At 46.5% G+C, this 15,910-nt stretch overlaps 1 protein-coding gene across 2 annotated transcripts in view; it reads right to left on the bottom strand.

Moving 5' to 3' along the window:
• CDC27 (cell division cycle 27) overlaps positions 1 to 15,910 on the bottom strand; it is a 1,618,725-nt gene that overhangs the window by 645,652 nt on the left and 957,163 nt on the right. For both annotated transcript variants that reach the window (XM_069634092.1, XM_069634093.1), the window contains exon 12: positions 14,404 to 14,576. In XM_069634092.1, the coding sequence (XP_069490193.1) occupies positions 14,404 to 14,576 (173 nt within the window). The remainder of the gene's footprint in view (positions 1 to 14,403; positions 14,577 to 15,910) is intronic.

Genomic DNA, 15,910 nt, shown 5'->3' with positions numbered 1-15,910 from the left:
AACTCAGTCCAGGGTGCCTAAAACCCCTCCCACACCCCCTGTGGTACCCAGACAGAGTGGCACCACTTTTGGATGCTTCTGTGGAGAAGCCCGTCAAAAAGTGGAACAAATGGCTCGACTTGGGTTGGAGTCACAGAAGTGAGCACATACGCCATTTTGGAACCAAGTTTTCGGCAAAAAATACCAACCGGTGAATTTATATTAATTTAATAAACCGGCAGTATGCTCGAGGCTATTTTAAAAAGTGGTAGCCTCGAACAATGGGAAAATCCCATAGGAATATATTCGCGGTCGAATATAAAAAGTAGTATCCACTGCCACCAGCCAAAACACGGTCGGGGGGGGGACTGGACAGTGCCCCCTCGAACAATAGACCCCGGGGCAATCTAATTGCCCCAACCAGTACGTCCACAATATGATGGTTTGTACTGGTTCTGTTCACAATTTAAGAATAGTAAAGCCAATGATGACTTTACATGCCCTTGGAGACAGTAGTCTGTCCCAGGGTATGGAGTCTATGTTGGGGGGGGGGTCGCTACAACACCCCTGGGTTACTGCACGGAAGGTGTTGTGTAACCCACATACCAAAAACACGGGAATCCCTATGGGGTAAAGGACCCAATAGCCCATACAACACATACAAAGTCAAAGGAACACCTCAAATCATGTCTAAGAGTGGGAGAAAAAGAGTCTCACTCTTAGCAGGAGAAAAAAAATAAACCCCAAAAATCCAGCAAAGCTGCTGGGGGACTCACTAGGCTTGGGAAATTAGCCTTACCAGAGAATTCTCCCTAATAGACTCTCCCAGGCCGATCATACCCAAAATGTTCAGCTACCATGACAGGGACATGCTAAGTCGTCAGGCCTGCAAAAAAAAGAAGGAACTAAGACGGGGCTCCCAAACCATCAACATTTTTCCAGACTTCGCCATTTCAGTGCAACAGGAACGTCACCAATTTGTAGGGCTGTAAAAGATGCTCCACGAGAGAAGCATCCAATATGTCATGCTATTCCCGGTGCGATTGAAGCTTCAATTCTGGGGCAAACTGTACTTTTTCACGGTCCCAAGAGAAGCTGTGAAATTTATTGAGGCACAAATCCCTTTGACCAACCCTAGTGAAGAACCTACGGAATGAGAAATAGATAACGGTCTTGGTACTTTTGCCTAGCTTCAGTTTCTATGATGCCTGAACTAACATGTGCCGATAGCAATTCATGTATAGTACATGACACCTAGATACTTTAAATAGGAATGATGTGAAATTCCAACCATACTGAAATAAGTCGTGCAGCACTGGCGCACCCCTTTGCAGTTGCGTGTATGAACCATGGGGAATTTAGCCCCTTGGCTGAGATGGCGTAAATATTTTGTTGTGCTGTGGGGGACATTGCTGGGTTGGGGGAGACCGTGAGGGTGGGGGGGTAGGAGGCAGGTTTCAGGGCCCACGACTTTGCCCAGGGGGAAAGCTGAGCACCAGATGAAAGGATTTATGGGCGGAAACACAGAAAAGCCTGGCGATTGTGTACGTATGTGCTTTTGGCAGGAATTACACAACAGAAGATTTGAGCGGTGCATACAGGTTAAGCCACGAGTCATCAAATGTATGGCACACCAGGTGAAGCCACTGGCGCTGGAATGTCCGGGGCCTAGGGAACTTTACCAAAACATGCAAATTCATATCCTATGCACAAAGACAAAGCCAATCTTCTCTTCCTGCAAGAAACCCACACTAAGGAGGGTACATGCCGTAACGTAGCCCTTTCATGGGGGAAGAATAGATACTTCACCTCCTACTCCTCTCAATCCAGAGGAGTTGTAATCATTATACATAAATCCTTGAAATTTGTAGCGGAACCGACACACGTGGATCCTGAGGGGAGGTATTTGGTGGTGCAGTGTATATTGGAGGGTATGGAAATGATATTCATGAACGCGTACTGCCCCAATACTGACTCCCCGGAGTGTTTCGACCATTGGGGGGGTGGCGGGAGTGGGGGGGGGGGGGGGGGGGGGGATCCTGACTGGATACTATGGAATGCCTCAAATATGGGGCGGGGACATGAACCTGATCTTGGACCGCACACTCGACAAGACAAACGTCGCCCCTCAACCAAATGTAGGGCTGCCCGCCGGCTACTATCCCTCATACCGTCACTCGAACTTTGGGATACATGACGTACAATACACCCACAGTTGACGGAATACACTTTATTCTTCGGTTCATGGCATGTCCTCTCGGATAGACTGGTTCCTCATATCTGGTACACTAATGGGGAGAGTGCTAGACGTGGACATTAGATCTTGTACACTATCTGACTATTCCCCGGTGGTGTTATCCTTGAAAGTGGGGGATAGACAGTCCGGTTGCACCTGGAGGTTCAAATCCACTCCCCTGCAGGACATTGCTTTCAGAGCAGATATCAAAGCCGGCATTGAGACCTTATTTACTTCCAACACTGCCAACTCCACGTCTCATGGCATCAGATGGCAGGCGTTAAAGTATACATCAGGGGTATGGCAATATCACGAGAGGCGGGGTGCTTAAGGACATAAGAAGGGACCTGGAGAAATCTGAATAGCGACACTTAACATTGAACAAGAGTACTCCCGATCCTCCAAACCTGCTGTGCTTGCACAAATACGCACAGAGCTGGAAAGTATTTCTCCCGCCCTCAGGCGGCCTGGAGATTATGGGGAAGGGGACAGACCGGGGAGGACACCGGCGAGAGTGGTCCAGTCGGAGAGGAGGTCCCAGCTAGACTGCATCCTGGATGAGCAGGGCAACACCAAATGGTCGGAAACGGAAAAGGTGGGGTTATTCTGTGACTTTTACCGAACATTGTACACTGCTGGGCATCCGCGAGGTGAACTCGCCATACACACTATTGCATAACACCCAACTACCCTGTCTCAGCGCCCAAGCCAGAGAGAAACTGGAGACCCCAGGGTTACGTTAGAAGAAATGATGGCAGTCATCTCGACTTGCCTAAAGGGAAGGCTCCTGGTCCCGATGGCCTGACCTGTTGAATTTTACTTGGAATATGCGTCTGCGCTAGTCCCTAACCTGTTTCTGGTGTGGGAGGAGTCCCCTCTCTGAGTCCTTTCTGCCAGAGTCTCTGCGAGAGGCCATAATAACTGTACTTCTAAAAACCTGACAAGCCTAGCAATGAATTTTGCTCATACGGGCTTCTGTCCCTCATCAATTACGACACAAAAATCTATGCAAAGGTATTGACCAACCGCCACCTCCTGCTGATGCCACACCTAGTACCTCCCGATCAGGCTGGATTCATCCCCGGAAGGTCCACAGCATTAAAAAAAAACAAAAAAAAAAAAAAACATCAAAAAATCAGGCGGCTGTTTAATGTAATGGCCAGATTAGACCCCGGAACTCCGGCAGTGACAGTAAGTAAAGATGCACAAAAAGCCTTCAACATGGTGTCTTGGGAATTCTTGGTAGTGACCCTGGAGAGGATTAGGGTGGGAGTCATTCTAGCTAGGAAGGGGCACCCGACAGGGTTGCCCTCTCTACCCTATACTCTTCGCCCTGTCCATTGTGCCGATGGCGGAATACATCAGAAAACATCTCAACCGACGTAGGATATGCTTAGCAATCCCACCCAAGATCATCTCTATATGTGGACGATGTGATGCTATACGTCAGGGATCCCCAAACTGACCTCAAACTTATCCTCCAGGATATCAAAAGAATTGGCAAATTATCTGGTTTCAAAATCTTACTCTCCAAATCGGAAATATTTCCACTTAAAAAAGATACCCAAGATTGTCGGGGAGCTCTGTCGCTACGCTGATCCCCTAACCCCATTAAATACCTGGGGGCAGTGATGTCTAGAACTCAGGCCTCCTTACAGCATGACAATTATGATGCACTTGGGGCCCACACTAAAACTGACAAATGAGATCCCTAACACTTTCCACGGCTGCTAAACTCTCACTGATCAAAATGACACTGGTCTCTAAGATGATTAACACTTTCACCAGCATCCCGGTATGGCCAGGGAAACCCGATTTCGCAAGGATATACAGCCTGTTCGCACAATTCTTGTGGCACTCTGGTGCGGTCCGTAAGAAGTGGGTGGCGAAGACATTACCATACGAGAAAGGGGGCTTTACTGCGCCAAATTTATAATTATAATGGACGGCCACCCAGGCCAAATTTGCCACATTCTGGTACCCTAGGGAACTAACCCCTCCACATGTTAATTAGAAGCGCTAGCAGCAGGAGACACTGATCTAAAGACACTAATACTAGACTAACGACAAAGACGACTGCCCATTCGACCCAGTCCCCTACATGCTGCATGCATGGTGAACAATATTCACCCTTCCTGGGGCGGATCGCCCATTTTACTGATGGCTCTCCCTGTGGAAGTTCCCTGAATTAAGGCCAAGGTGGCATAGAGCAGTTCAGACGAGATGGGAGGAACTGGGCTATAGAGCGCTGGCAGACCTATTCCCTGACGGCAAATGTATTACACCATCCACTTGGAAACCCAGACACAAGAGTGTGGGAGGAGAGCAACTCCAATACTACAGGATCCGTGCTGCAGTCTCAGCTAGATGGCCAGAGTACCCCGATGAGCCCCCTAGACGCCCACTCAAGCCTAAAATGCGAACTCTGGGGATTGCAGGCATCCCATCTACATTTTGCAAGATGATGCTGGACAAAACAATTCACCCCACCCCACGGGCACGCACCAGGTGGTCCCGGGAATTGGGTTTTGACATAACAGATTACCAATGGGATTGCATGTGCATACACACCAGGAAAGTATCCATAAAATTCAGATTTAAGTTCATGCAACTTAAACTGTTGAATAGGCCACGCCCATTAGATTGACCAAGATGGCCCAGTCGGAGCTGCATCATTGCCCTAGATGTAAACATACCTCAGCCAACCATTTACACATGTTCTGGGATGGCCCCTGGCTGGATGATTTTTGGGACAAAATTATGGACAGTGAGCAGAGTGATCGACACCCCGCTGAGCGAGTCCGTTAAGCATGCGCGCCAATCATGAATGTGCAAAGCCAACCTTCCCCAAACTGGGGTGCTGTGGATCTGAAACGAGCCGTCATTGCTTCTTTGGGTCTGAGGCAGATGACTGGGAGGGGGACTGAAAGAAGCACTTGAGCAAAGACTTCTGGTATTTTTACCTAAGTTGGCTGGGCAACCTGTCAAGTTGCCCGACCCGTTGGTGCTAGAACCCCCGGAAACCGCTGAAGGACCGCCCTCTGTCTGAGCAAGAGTGGCCCTGTGCGAAGGTTTTGGCTGATTATTTGGTAGGAATGGCCAGGGTTATGGCCGTCAGTGAACTGCTCTTATCGTCTAATTCTCGTCAGTGGTGGAATGTGGCCTCCTTCGAAGGGCAGGTCTAGGAGACTGTCCTGAACGTCAGGGTTGAACCTGGTTGCCTTAAGCCAGGGCGTCCTTCACATGTCCGTAGCCACGCAGATTGCTCTGCTAGCGGTATCTATGTGCACCACCATGGCTTCCATGATGTTCAGTGCCACTAGTTTTGCTTTGGCAAGTCCTGCCTTGAAGGAGGCTTGTCTCTGGAATGTCAAAGTCAGCAATTTCCCCATCACAACCGTTGATTAGCAGCCGTCAGTATGGCATTGGCCTGTCTGCGGGAGCCCTGCATTCGAGTACACCATCTTCCCATAGGCCTCGAGTATTATTTCTTCCTTGCCTACTAATGCTGAAGTTGAGGTGCTTGAAGAGGTCAGAGGCTTGGCGTTCATAGCCGCCACAATGACGGACAACAGAGGCTGGGGTGAACTGGCAAGAGCAGAGCATTTCCTCCACTTGCATGAATTTAGCATTTACCTTCTTTGTCTTCCTGCGTATGTATTCCTTAATGCTCTCCAGCGGAGTCCTGGAGAATAACTCTCCACTGCACATGCTGGTTTCTGAGAGACCGGGGCATGAGAGCATTGCACGCCAAGCAGGCTTCCCATCCGGAGACTTCCCCAAGGCACTGGAAGCAGAGCGCGTGCGGATCCGAGGTGGGAACAGTGACGGGTACCTGCTGATGCCAGCTGCGGCCGACATGCGCCGGTTGAGGCTGTTCCTAAAACCTGACTATTAAAAAAAAAATAAGAGATTAGGGAATGCACATGACATTACAAGGCTTGAGGCCTCACTCAGGAGCACTGGTGAAATGTTTCGCTCCCATCATCGCGGAACAGGACTGAGATGTGGCGCTGGTGGCCGGGGGCTATGGGGGCGGATGTTCCCAGGGCCGTGCTCTCCCACGCATATACATTTAAAGGGGAAAGTTATTTTTCTGGAAAAAAAGGTTCAGTTCCTGTCCCTAGTGAGTGACGCCCATACAGGATGGAGGAAAGGCAGACCGGACATAGGATTATTAGGTGTAAAACTCAATACAGCACCAAGATTGAGAAGCCAAGATTTGGCATATAAAAAAGACTTTGTATTTTGGACACCCATACTCTATTTCTAATTCATCAGTCAGGTAGCCAAATGAGTTCTCGTTTCTGTAATCCACTTGTGTCACTTGGCTTTCAAATCTACTTTTACCCGAGGCTTCGCAATTATTCTTATTCACATTTTCAAGTCGATTTTTACTTATCAATAACATCTTGGAAAAGGTGTGGTCAAGCATCACTAAATGATTAGAACAAGTTACTTACCAACTGTAACGTTCTTTCGATTGGATGTTCCTCCCACGTATTCCTCATCTTAGATATATCCTTACCTTAAGCTTTGCTGCTTTGGAAAAAATGTTCTCCACCAGAGGGCGCTCTGCTCGAGTCCGCGGCATCTATGTCAGTCGAGCATCAACATCATCCGCAGTATAATTGGCTCGAGCCGCGCCCGTTGGCTTCAGTTCTGTTTTTTCGTATATTGTAGTCAATAATTAGCAGATAAGGCGTGTCCCTTTGACCAAAAGCACCAAAGGAACTTTGAGTGTAAAACACGTAAACTGTACTGTGTGGTGGGCTGGGAGGGTCGATGAGGAATAGGTGAGAGGAACATCCAATCGAAAGAATGTTACAGTTGGTAAGTAACTTGTTCTTCGAATGGATTGTGTCCTCCCATGTATTCCTCATCTTAGACCCCCAAAGCAGTTTAAATAGGAGGGAGTACCATTAATATTAATCATGTACAGAATGAAGTACTGATTTTGCAAAGAGACCTCCCTGTGAGGAAGTTGAATCAAGGGAGTAATACTTTACAAATGTGTGCATGGATTACCAGGTGGCTGCTGCACAAATATCTTGTAAAGGAACAACTCTCTGAAGAGCTGTTTGACGTCGCCATGTCCCTGGTTGAATGAGCTCTCAGCCCATCTGGAGGATCTTTCCCAGCCAATCTAGAACATTCAGTTATAGCTAAATTATCCATCTGGACATTTTTTTTTTGTCACTGCCAAACCCAATTTACGGCCAGTGTAATCCACAAAAAGCTTTTCACACTGACAAAATTTAGCCAGTCTCGATATATAGAAACTAAGCGCTCTCTTAGGATCTAATCTGTGTAATCTCTCTTCCTCCTTACTTGCGTGAGGAGGAGGATAAATTCAGGCAATGTTACTTTTTTGTGACAAATGTCTCAGATTTTCACCTTTTGGTAGAAAAGAGGGTTTAACCTTAGAATAACCTTATCTTTCTGAAAGATGGTGTAAGGAGGTCTGCTAGAAAGCACCTACAACACACTCACCCTGTGGGCTGAAGCAATTGCCACTAGTAGTATAGTTTTTAGAGTTAGGAGTCTTATCGGGCAATAATGTAATGGCTCAAATGGAATACATGTGAGGAACTTTAACACTAAATTTAGATCCCCCACAGGTACTTGAAAAGGTGTTGGAGGAAACCCGTTTGTACAGTTTTTAAAAGGGCTTACTATTAAAAGGCATCTTGAAATAAGATTCTTATGTGGAGCGCTTAAAAATAGATCGCGCAGCTAAATAACATTTTATCGTGCCAATGTGGAGCCCCAAATTGGCCAAATGTAAAAGAAAAGACAATATTGTAGGAATATTACATTGAAAAGGGTCCACATTCTTATCTCTGCACCAGTTACTGAATTTGTTCCAACGACACCGGTAGAGAGTTTTAGTTGCTGGCCTTCTGGCTGAAAGCAAAATCTCCATTACGTCATTCGGAAGGTCCCAATCCTTGTATCTCAGCTTCTCAGAAACCATGCATGAAGGCCGAGTGTCCTGACCTCGGTATGGAGAACCCGACCCTCCTCTCGCGAGAGAAGGTCCCCTCTTTGTGGAAGACATATTGGGGGGCAGATGGACATGTCCAGAAGGTCCAGGTACCACGTTCTCCTGGCCAATCCGGGGCAATTAGGATAATGAATTTCCCGAACTTTCTTAACCTCCCGATTACTTGAGGAATCACGGGGACTGGAGGAAACGCGTACAGAAGTGGAAATTCGCAGTCCACCACAAACGCGTCTCCTAGAGCTCCTCTTGGGGGAAATTCACTTGAGCAGTACAGTTCGCACTTCCGATTGGCACCAGTCACGAACAGATCCACTTGTGGGGTTCCCCAAAGGGCAAAGATCTATTGAAGAACTTCCTGAACTAGTTCCCATTCGAGGGATACTGTGCTCTGCCTGCTCGGAGCGCCCTCCGCCGTGTTCTGCTCTGCAGCTAGTTGAATTGCCGTTAGAGAGATGCTTCTTGTATTGCCCAGACCAGAGATGCATTGACTCTCTGCACAGTGGGTATGACTTTACTCATCCTCTTGTTGAGATAGTACATGGCCACTGTGTTGTCTGTCATTATCAGGATGTTCTTTCCCCGTACAGAGGGCCGAAAAGCCTTCAGCGTTAGTCTGATTGCCCTCAGCTCCAAAAGGTTTAGGTGTAGCTTGGACTCCGATGGAGACCAACGACCGCTGATTGTCAGTTTGTTGGTGTGGGCTCCCCACCCCGTGAGTGAGCATCTGTCACTACCGTTATCTCCGGCCATGGTTGACAAAACTATTCTCCTTTGAGGATATGTTTGTTGCAAGCCCACCATCGCAGATCTTGCGTCACTCTGGTCGGGACTTACAAAATATCGACATCTCCACTGAAAACTGGGACCATTGAGTCCTGAGGGCCCACTGTAGGGATCTTCATCCTCAATCTGGACTCTGACACCAGAAAAATGCAGGATGCCATAAGACTGAGCAACCTTAGAAAATCGAAGGCAGGCAGATGCTGGGCATTCTGGAACTTTGTTACCATCTGCAGAATGTGGTGAGCTCTCTTCGGGAGGCGAGGCTTTGCTCGAGAAAGTTTCCAGAACTGCTCCGATAAATTGGAGTTTTTGTGATGTTATCATATTTGATTTCTTGAAATTGATTAACCAATCGCCCAGAGACTCGCTACCACCACCGCCATCAGGTTGGTGAAAAACTCTAGGGGTGGAGGCCAAGCCGAACTGCAAAAACTCGAAAATGATAGTGAGAGTTGCCAATCGCGAACCTCAGGTACTTTCTGTGCTTGAGATGGATTGGCACATGAAAGTAAGCATCTTGAAGGTCCAATGATACCAACCAGTCCTGGAGTTGGAGAGCCTGAAGGATCTGAGGAATGGTAACCATCTTGAACTTGTCTTTCCTGAGAAACTTGTTCAAGTTTCTTAAATCCAAGATGGGTCTCAATCCTCCGTCCTTCTTTGGGATGAGAAAGTATGGGTAGTACCAACCCTTGTTCCTCTCCGCTACAGGTACCTGTTCTATTGCATCTTTCTTTAGTAGGGTTAAAATTTCCTGCAACAGGAGTAGGTCTGGAATTTTGGCAGAGTTGTATCCTGGAAGGTGATTTTGAGGTTTCTTTTGAAAGGGAAGGCAGTAACCTTGGGATACTGTTTCCAGTGCCCAAGCATCTGAAGTAATGCCACTCCATACTTCCAGATGCTGAGAGATTCTGCCTCCCACCAGGGTCTTGTGGGTCAAAACCTCAGAGTGGCTTTGCAGCAGTTCCAGTAGCGGCTGATTGGACAGTTGCCACTACTGGGGCATATCTAGAACCTTTCCCTCGCCCGCGAGGAAATTTCTTTTGTCCTCTTTAACTGGCCTGTCCTCTTCCTAATGAGGAATAAAATCGAAAGGGACTACCACTCCAGGAAGATGAGCTTTTGTAGGAGCGTTGTTGAGGTTGTTGTATTGCGGCACTAAGTGACTTTGTTGCCGCGTTCGGGGCCTGGAGCTTCTCCAAACTTTCATCTGCCTTGCTGCCCAACAACCTCAAGCCGTCAAATGGCATATTGAGAAGTCTGACCTGCACATCCGGTGCAAAACCTGACTTTCTCAGCCACGCAATTCTGTAGCATCGTACTAGATTCCATGGACCTACTGATGCTGTCAGCAGTGTCCAAACCGGATTAGAGGCATTCCCCCATAGCCTCTTTACCATCTTTAACTATGGCTAGGAAACCTTCCTGTTGCTCACCATCAGGGATATGTTCAGCTGCCGCTGTCATGCAGTCCCACAGGGTGTTTGTAAATCTTGCAACGGTGCAAGTTACATTTGTAGATTTCAATGCCATGCTACCCGAAGAAAATCTCACAGGACCATGTATCAATTTTTTTATCATCCCTGTCCGGGGGAATTGTAGGGTATGCTGCATTCCTAATAGACGTGGCCGCCTGAACTATTAGACTTTCAGGTGATGGATGTTTTCTTAAATATTCAGGGTCTGAAGAAGACAACCTGTATTTAGATGTGAATTTTTTATTCACATCAGGAGCTGACTCAGGGTTTTCCCATGTAGCAGTCACCTTCCTTTGCAAAGCTATGTGAAAACGAAGTACTGGGTCTTGTTGAGGTCCCGCCGAAAGGATGTCTGTTATATCATCCTCTTGGCAAGTAGGGGGAATTTCTGTTCCATCCCATAAATTCTGTTACTCTATTCATTAATCTCCTGTATCCAGCATCTGCATGATCAGCAGGGTAAGGTTTTTCAAACTCATACTCTGTAGATGTGTCCAGCCCACTTGCTGTCTGCAGGCACTCATAAGACTGCCATTTTTGAATGAGGGTCAATTAACTCCTCAGGGAGTTCTTGTCCCAAGCTTTACACCAGCCAGTGAAACAACCTCCTCCTCTGAGGATGTTTACTCACAAATGGTGGACATGGATTTGAAAAAATCCTGTATATTATTTTCTGGATGGAAAATCTTCTCCACTGTCATAGATCTTACCTTCGACCCAGACGTCGATTTAGTAATAGGAATAAACAAAGTCGACAACAATGGTGTCAACATTAACAGTAAAGGCTTCGATACAGTCGAAAAAACATTCAATATCGTCGAAGGAGAAGAAGTTCTCCTATGTGCTTGCACGACCATTGGCTTCTTCTGTGAGATTTCGTCAGTCAATTCTGCAAACAGGCTAATCCACTCTAGGTCGATGGTATCGGAGGGAGCGGTCTTCGAAGTTGACAGTAGCCAGGTGAATTTGTGTAGACGCGGTAAGGAAAAACGTTTGCCATAACTTCACATTCAATTACCGGCTCAATCACTTCCATATGAACTGCTTGCCATGACATTTGTATTTTGTATCCCCTGGATAGGTTTAATTTCAGTAATCTTAAACCTTTTGTCATTACCAGTCTCTACTTGCACATAATCTTCATCAAAATTGGAAGACCAGAAGGCCCACTTCCAGCTGCACCTCTCCTCCGAGGTATTCTTCCTTTTCTCACTTTCCCCTAGAAGCTCACCGTCTACAGAGCCCTAGTTCTCTTTTGGCTGGACTACTGCAACAGCCTCTTAATTTGCCTGCCTCTAACTCTCTGCCCCCTGCAAATAATGCAGAACAGAACTGCGAGACTTGTCCTTGGCCTCAAGGCCAGGGACAGGATCTCTCCAGCCCAGAAATCTCTCCACTGGCTCTCGGCGGCTGAAATGATCAAAAGTTCAAGAGCCTCTGCATCATCCACAAGGCTTTCTGGGGCCCGGGCCCATACTACATCCAACACTCTTCCAAAACACATTCCTTCTCGAGCCCTTTGCTAAGCCACCTCTAACTCCATGGGTCAGATGCTTCTCCAGGCACAGAGAGGATTGGGGGAGTTGGGGGGGGGATGTGTCTCCTCTGCAGTTGCCCCCCTTTGGAATGGCCTCCCTGCCCCTCTCAAACTTGAGCTGGACCACCTGAAGTTACGGAAGCAGCTCAAGACCTTCCTTTTCTCCTCCACTTTCCCACTCTCTTTCCCCTGCTGGGCTACCTGTCTGCTGCACTGACTGGTGGCCTTGCTACCCTCAGAGTTTTACTGGGTATCAGACTCCTTCACTACCAGTTGCCCCTGCACTACCTCAGCCTACCGTGCACCAGAACTGTAACTGTAAAGTCCCCTGCTTCCTTGCACTTACCTAGAGCCGCACTGCCCTGGCTGCACTTACTCAGAGTAATGCTGCCCTGATCAGACTTCCCTTTTCCCTCTTCCTGGAACTCCCACCCCCCCCTTCTCTCCTCCCCTCTGCACTCTGTGTTCGCTCTTGCACAATCTGAATGACACAAGGCCTAGTAAGATGGTTTGTTCTGTCCTTCCTCAGTCTTCCCTCCCTTGTCTTGTTGCGCCATGAAAGACTGGTGTACAGGAGCGTTATAAAGGACACATATCATGAGACTATAGTCTTACACTTAGATCAAGTTTCTCATTCCCTTATTGGAGATATCGGATGAACCCAAGGTCGGCCCCAGCATGTTTTTTTTTCTTTGGCTCTAAGATTATCACTGACCCTAGACTCCTTACAATGTGCATTGTTCACCTTTGTAATGGGAAGGTCATCTTTCAACACCCCTTTCACTTCATTGTGGCAGTCATGTTTCGCCATTTTTGCTAATCATCCCATCTATATATCCGTAATTCATGCCAATTGATTTAGTTATGTCTTGAGCCGATTCAGATGCCTGGTTTTTAGAGAGCTTCTGCAGGGACTCCTCCATAATTTGTGGGCGTACAGAGGCTTCCAGACTAGTGTGCTCTTCTATTATGCATGTCACATTCGATAGAACCGGTTTTAATTCCAAATGTTTCATTATTACATTTACATAATCAGATTGAGTATTAACTTCTTTAAATATCCTCTCGCAATGGCTCGCCAAGGACATCAACAGACAGTCAAGAGCTTGCAACTTTATCCGCCCTTTGGAATTCTCCAAGAAAGAAACAGCTACAGACGATTGCCCAATCTAAGTCAGACTCAATGACGTTGGAATTATGAATTGGCAAACCCTGGGAGCCCAATAAACAGAGCTATTCTGCATCTACCAGTGCATTTAATTCAACACTTCTAGTTCTTTGTCTACTTGCCAATGTCAAGTATACTGCTTGCCCTCCTCTTTCATCCAGCATCTCACTTTCAGACAGGTTTATTGGCAAAATATCACCATGTAATGGGGATTGGCTCTTCTCAAGTCATACAAATGCTGAGCTATGGAGTTAGTCGAGTCAATAATTACATCCTCACTCACCTGTTGTGTCTCCGGTTGCATCTCTCCCCATCTTGTCTCAAAGCTTCCACAATTTCCTTATCGATCACTCAGATGAGGCAATCCCAGTGCAGCTTGCACTAGCCCCGACTACCGGATTTCTGGGAGACAGCAACACTGGTTTCTGTTGTGCCGCTGAAGCGGTGCTTAAGCCCTGGGTAGGCTCTTTTCTAGACGGTTAACGGCTCAAAGGGAATGCCCAAAGGCCACACAGTCACTGCAGCATCTTCTGGGATAAGTATCAGTAGCTTCAAGCTCCAGACAACAATTATCGTAGCCAAAAAGCAACGAGACAACAATTTTAATTAAACGAGTAGTGCATTTACAGCTCCATTAATTTAACTCACGGAGACTGCTTTAAAAAAAAAATACAACACACTGGCAGTCACTTCAAGCCCAAAGATTGATGGTAAGGTGAGCTCAAAGATTCAAGGAGGATGCGTTTTGGGCAGAGAAGGGCCAGAAGTGGGTGGCAAGGTCTATAGGTATTCGCATGGCCATAGCCAATAATGGATGAGTAAATAACTAAACACCACCTACAAGGTGTGTGTCCCTCATATGCCATTTCTTCCTAACTGTACTCTAGTTTTGGCATATATGTGGCACTTTTTCGCCATCTAATAGCCCAGACTATAAAAAGATCAGGGTAGCACGCAAAGAGACAGTAAAGTAACAAGGGGTCTAACACTGGGGCAAAAAAAGAGAAAAGGATTTCTGACCTAATAGCCAGTGGACAAGCTTTTAGTTGACCAGCTCTTTAAAGAAGTTAAACTCCTTGAAAGGTTCTAGTTGGGGAGATCAGTTGCTCATGAATGGCCATTAAGTGCTATGTTTTTTTTACAAACAAGTTTCATTATACCTCACACCATGAGATTAATAGTACAACCATGAAAAATAGGACATTTCAGGCATACCTGCATATACTCCGACATCTCGAAATATGCTCTCCCAATTTGGCACAGTACCCAGCCAGTATTGTAGTGATGGGAAGGCAAATGGCTCAAAATATGGATTGCTTCTTTACAGTTGTACGTACACAACGCTAAGTAACCTTTGCCCATGTCACGAAGAAGACACATCAGGCCATCTGGAAAATAAAATCAGTGTCTGAGCAGTAGGCAAACATACCTAACCAAATAGCATTTGACAATTAACAGTAGTCAATGAGGCGAAGAAGGGATTAGAAAGATAACCCTATTGCTGTTTTATTTGGACAAGAGACTTGGAAAGGGCACACACATTTTACTATTTGCTCTCAGAGAATGAAGAGCTCTCAATCAAGAATCATTTTGAATTTTAACTGTTAACATGTATTTAATCACTGTATATTTGCAAAATGTGTGCTAACAGTTAAAATTCAAAATGACAAGAGTAACATTTGTATAGTCTGGTCCTGGTAAGTTACGGTCCCCCTACTTTGCCTTTAGCCCACAATACTTCCACAATAAGATACTGAGTAGGTCACGCTCTGCTACCAGTCACTGACAAACAGCAAGAAACAATTCAACAAAACACCAAATAGAAGACCATGCATTCAGTGGAGGCAAAGAATGTCCCAATGTATGATCCAAGAGAGCCAGCCCTCTTTAAACATGTCCACCTACCTAATACATACAATCATTGGTGTGAAAAAGTAGTACTGCCTACTGTTAGGGAGAATTCTCTTTCTATGGCTAATTTCCCTCACCTAGTGAGTCCCCCAACAGCTTTGCTGGATTTCTGAAGTTTATTTTTCCACTTGGTAAGAGTGTGCCTCTTTTTCCCACTCTTACCTCTGTTTTGTCATGGGCATTTCTACTTGTTGTGTGATCTTGGGCTCTGGAGCACACCACTCCATGAGCCCAACTTGTGTGTGTTACACAGCACCCTCAGTGCAGTAACACAGGGTTGTCTTTTAGATTTCCCACCGACTCCATTTCATGGGCTACTGTCCCCCAGAAAAGGGTAAAGTTGCCATTGACTTTACATAGTCACTTTAAACTACAGACCCAGTACACCACATCTTACATGGAGTACTGGAAAGGGTTAATGCCTATCCCATTGTGCCTGTGCCTCTCTGAGCTTTGTTTTGCTCTTTTAACATTTAGACTTGGCTGGTGGCAGTGGTATCTACCCTAACTTTTCTACCGCAATTATACTATATAAACGTGGTATTGTTTTAGGCTATTATATTAGCCTCGAACATAAACCCGCTTGACCAAATACTTTTTAGTTTGGCTCCAGTCGGGTTTATTCGCCATTTCTTTTTGTTAATGTCCTTTTTGTGTTTTACTTTGCGTGGCAAACCAGGTTTGCCTTCTTTGTTCACTGTCTTTTGGTGGGATTCTGCAGAGAAGCCCTCCTCCAGGCGCCTGGGTGTCTAGGTGGGCTGAATGTGAGGGAGGGGTGTAGTCACCCCCTGCACACGGTATCCTAGGAAAC

This window comes from Ambystoma mexicanum, chromosome 13 (assembly GCF_040938575.1).
Source record: "Ambystoma mexicanum isolate Mex_15411 chromosome 13, UKY_AmexF1_1, whole genome shotgun sequence".
Classification (NCBI taxonomy): domain Eukaryota; kingdom Metazoa; phylum Chordata; class Amphibia; order Caudata; family Ambystomatidae; genus Ambystoma; species Ambystoma mexicanum.
The sequence above is the reverse complement of the archived record's forward strand: the minus strand, read 5'-3'. Positions and strand labels throughout refer to the sequence as shown.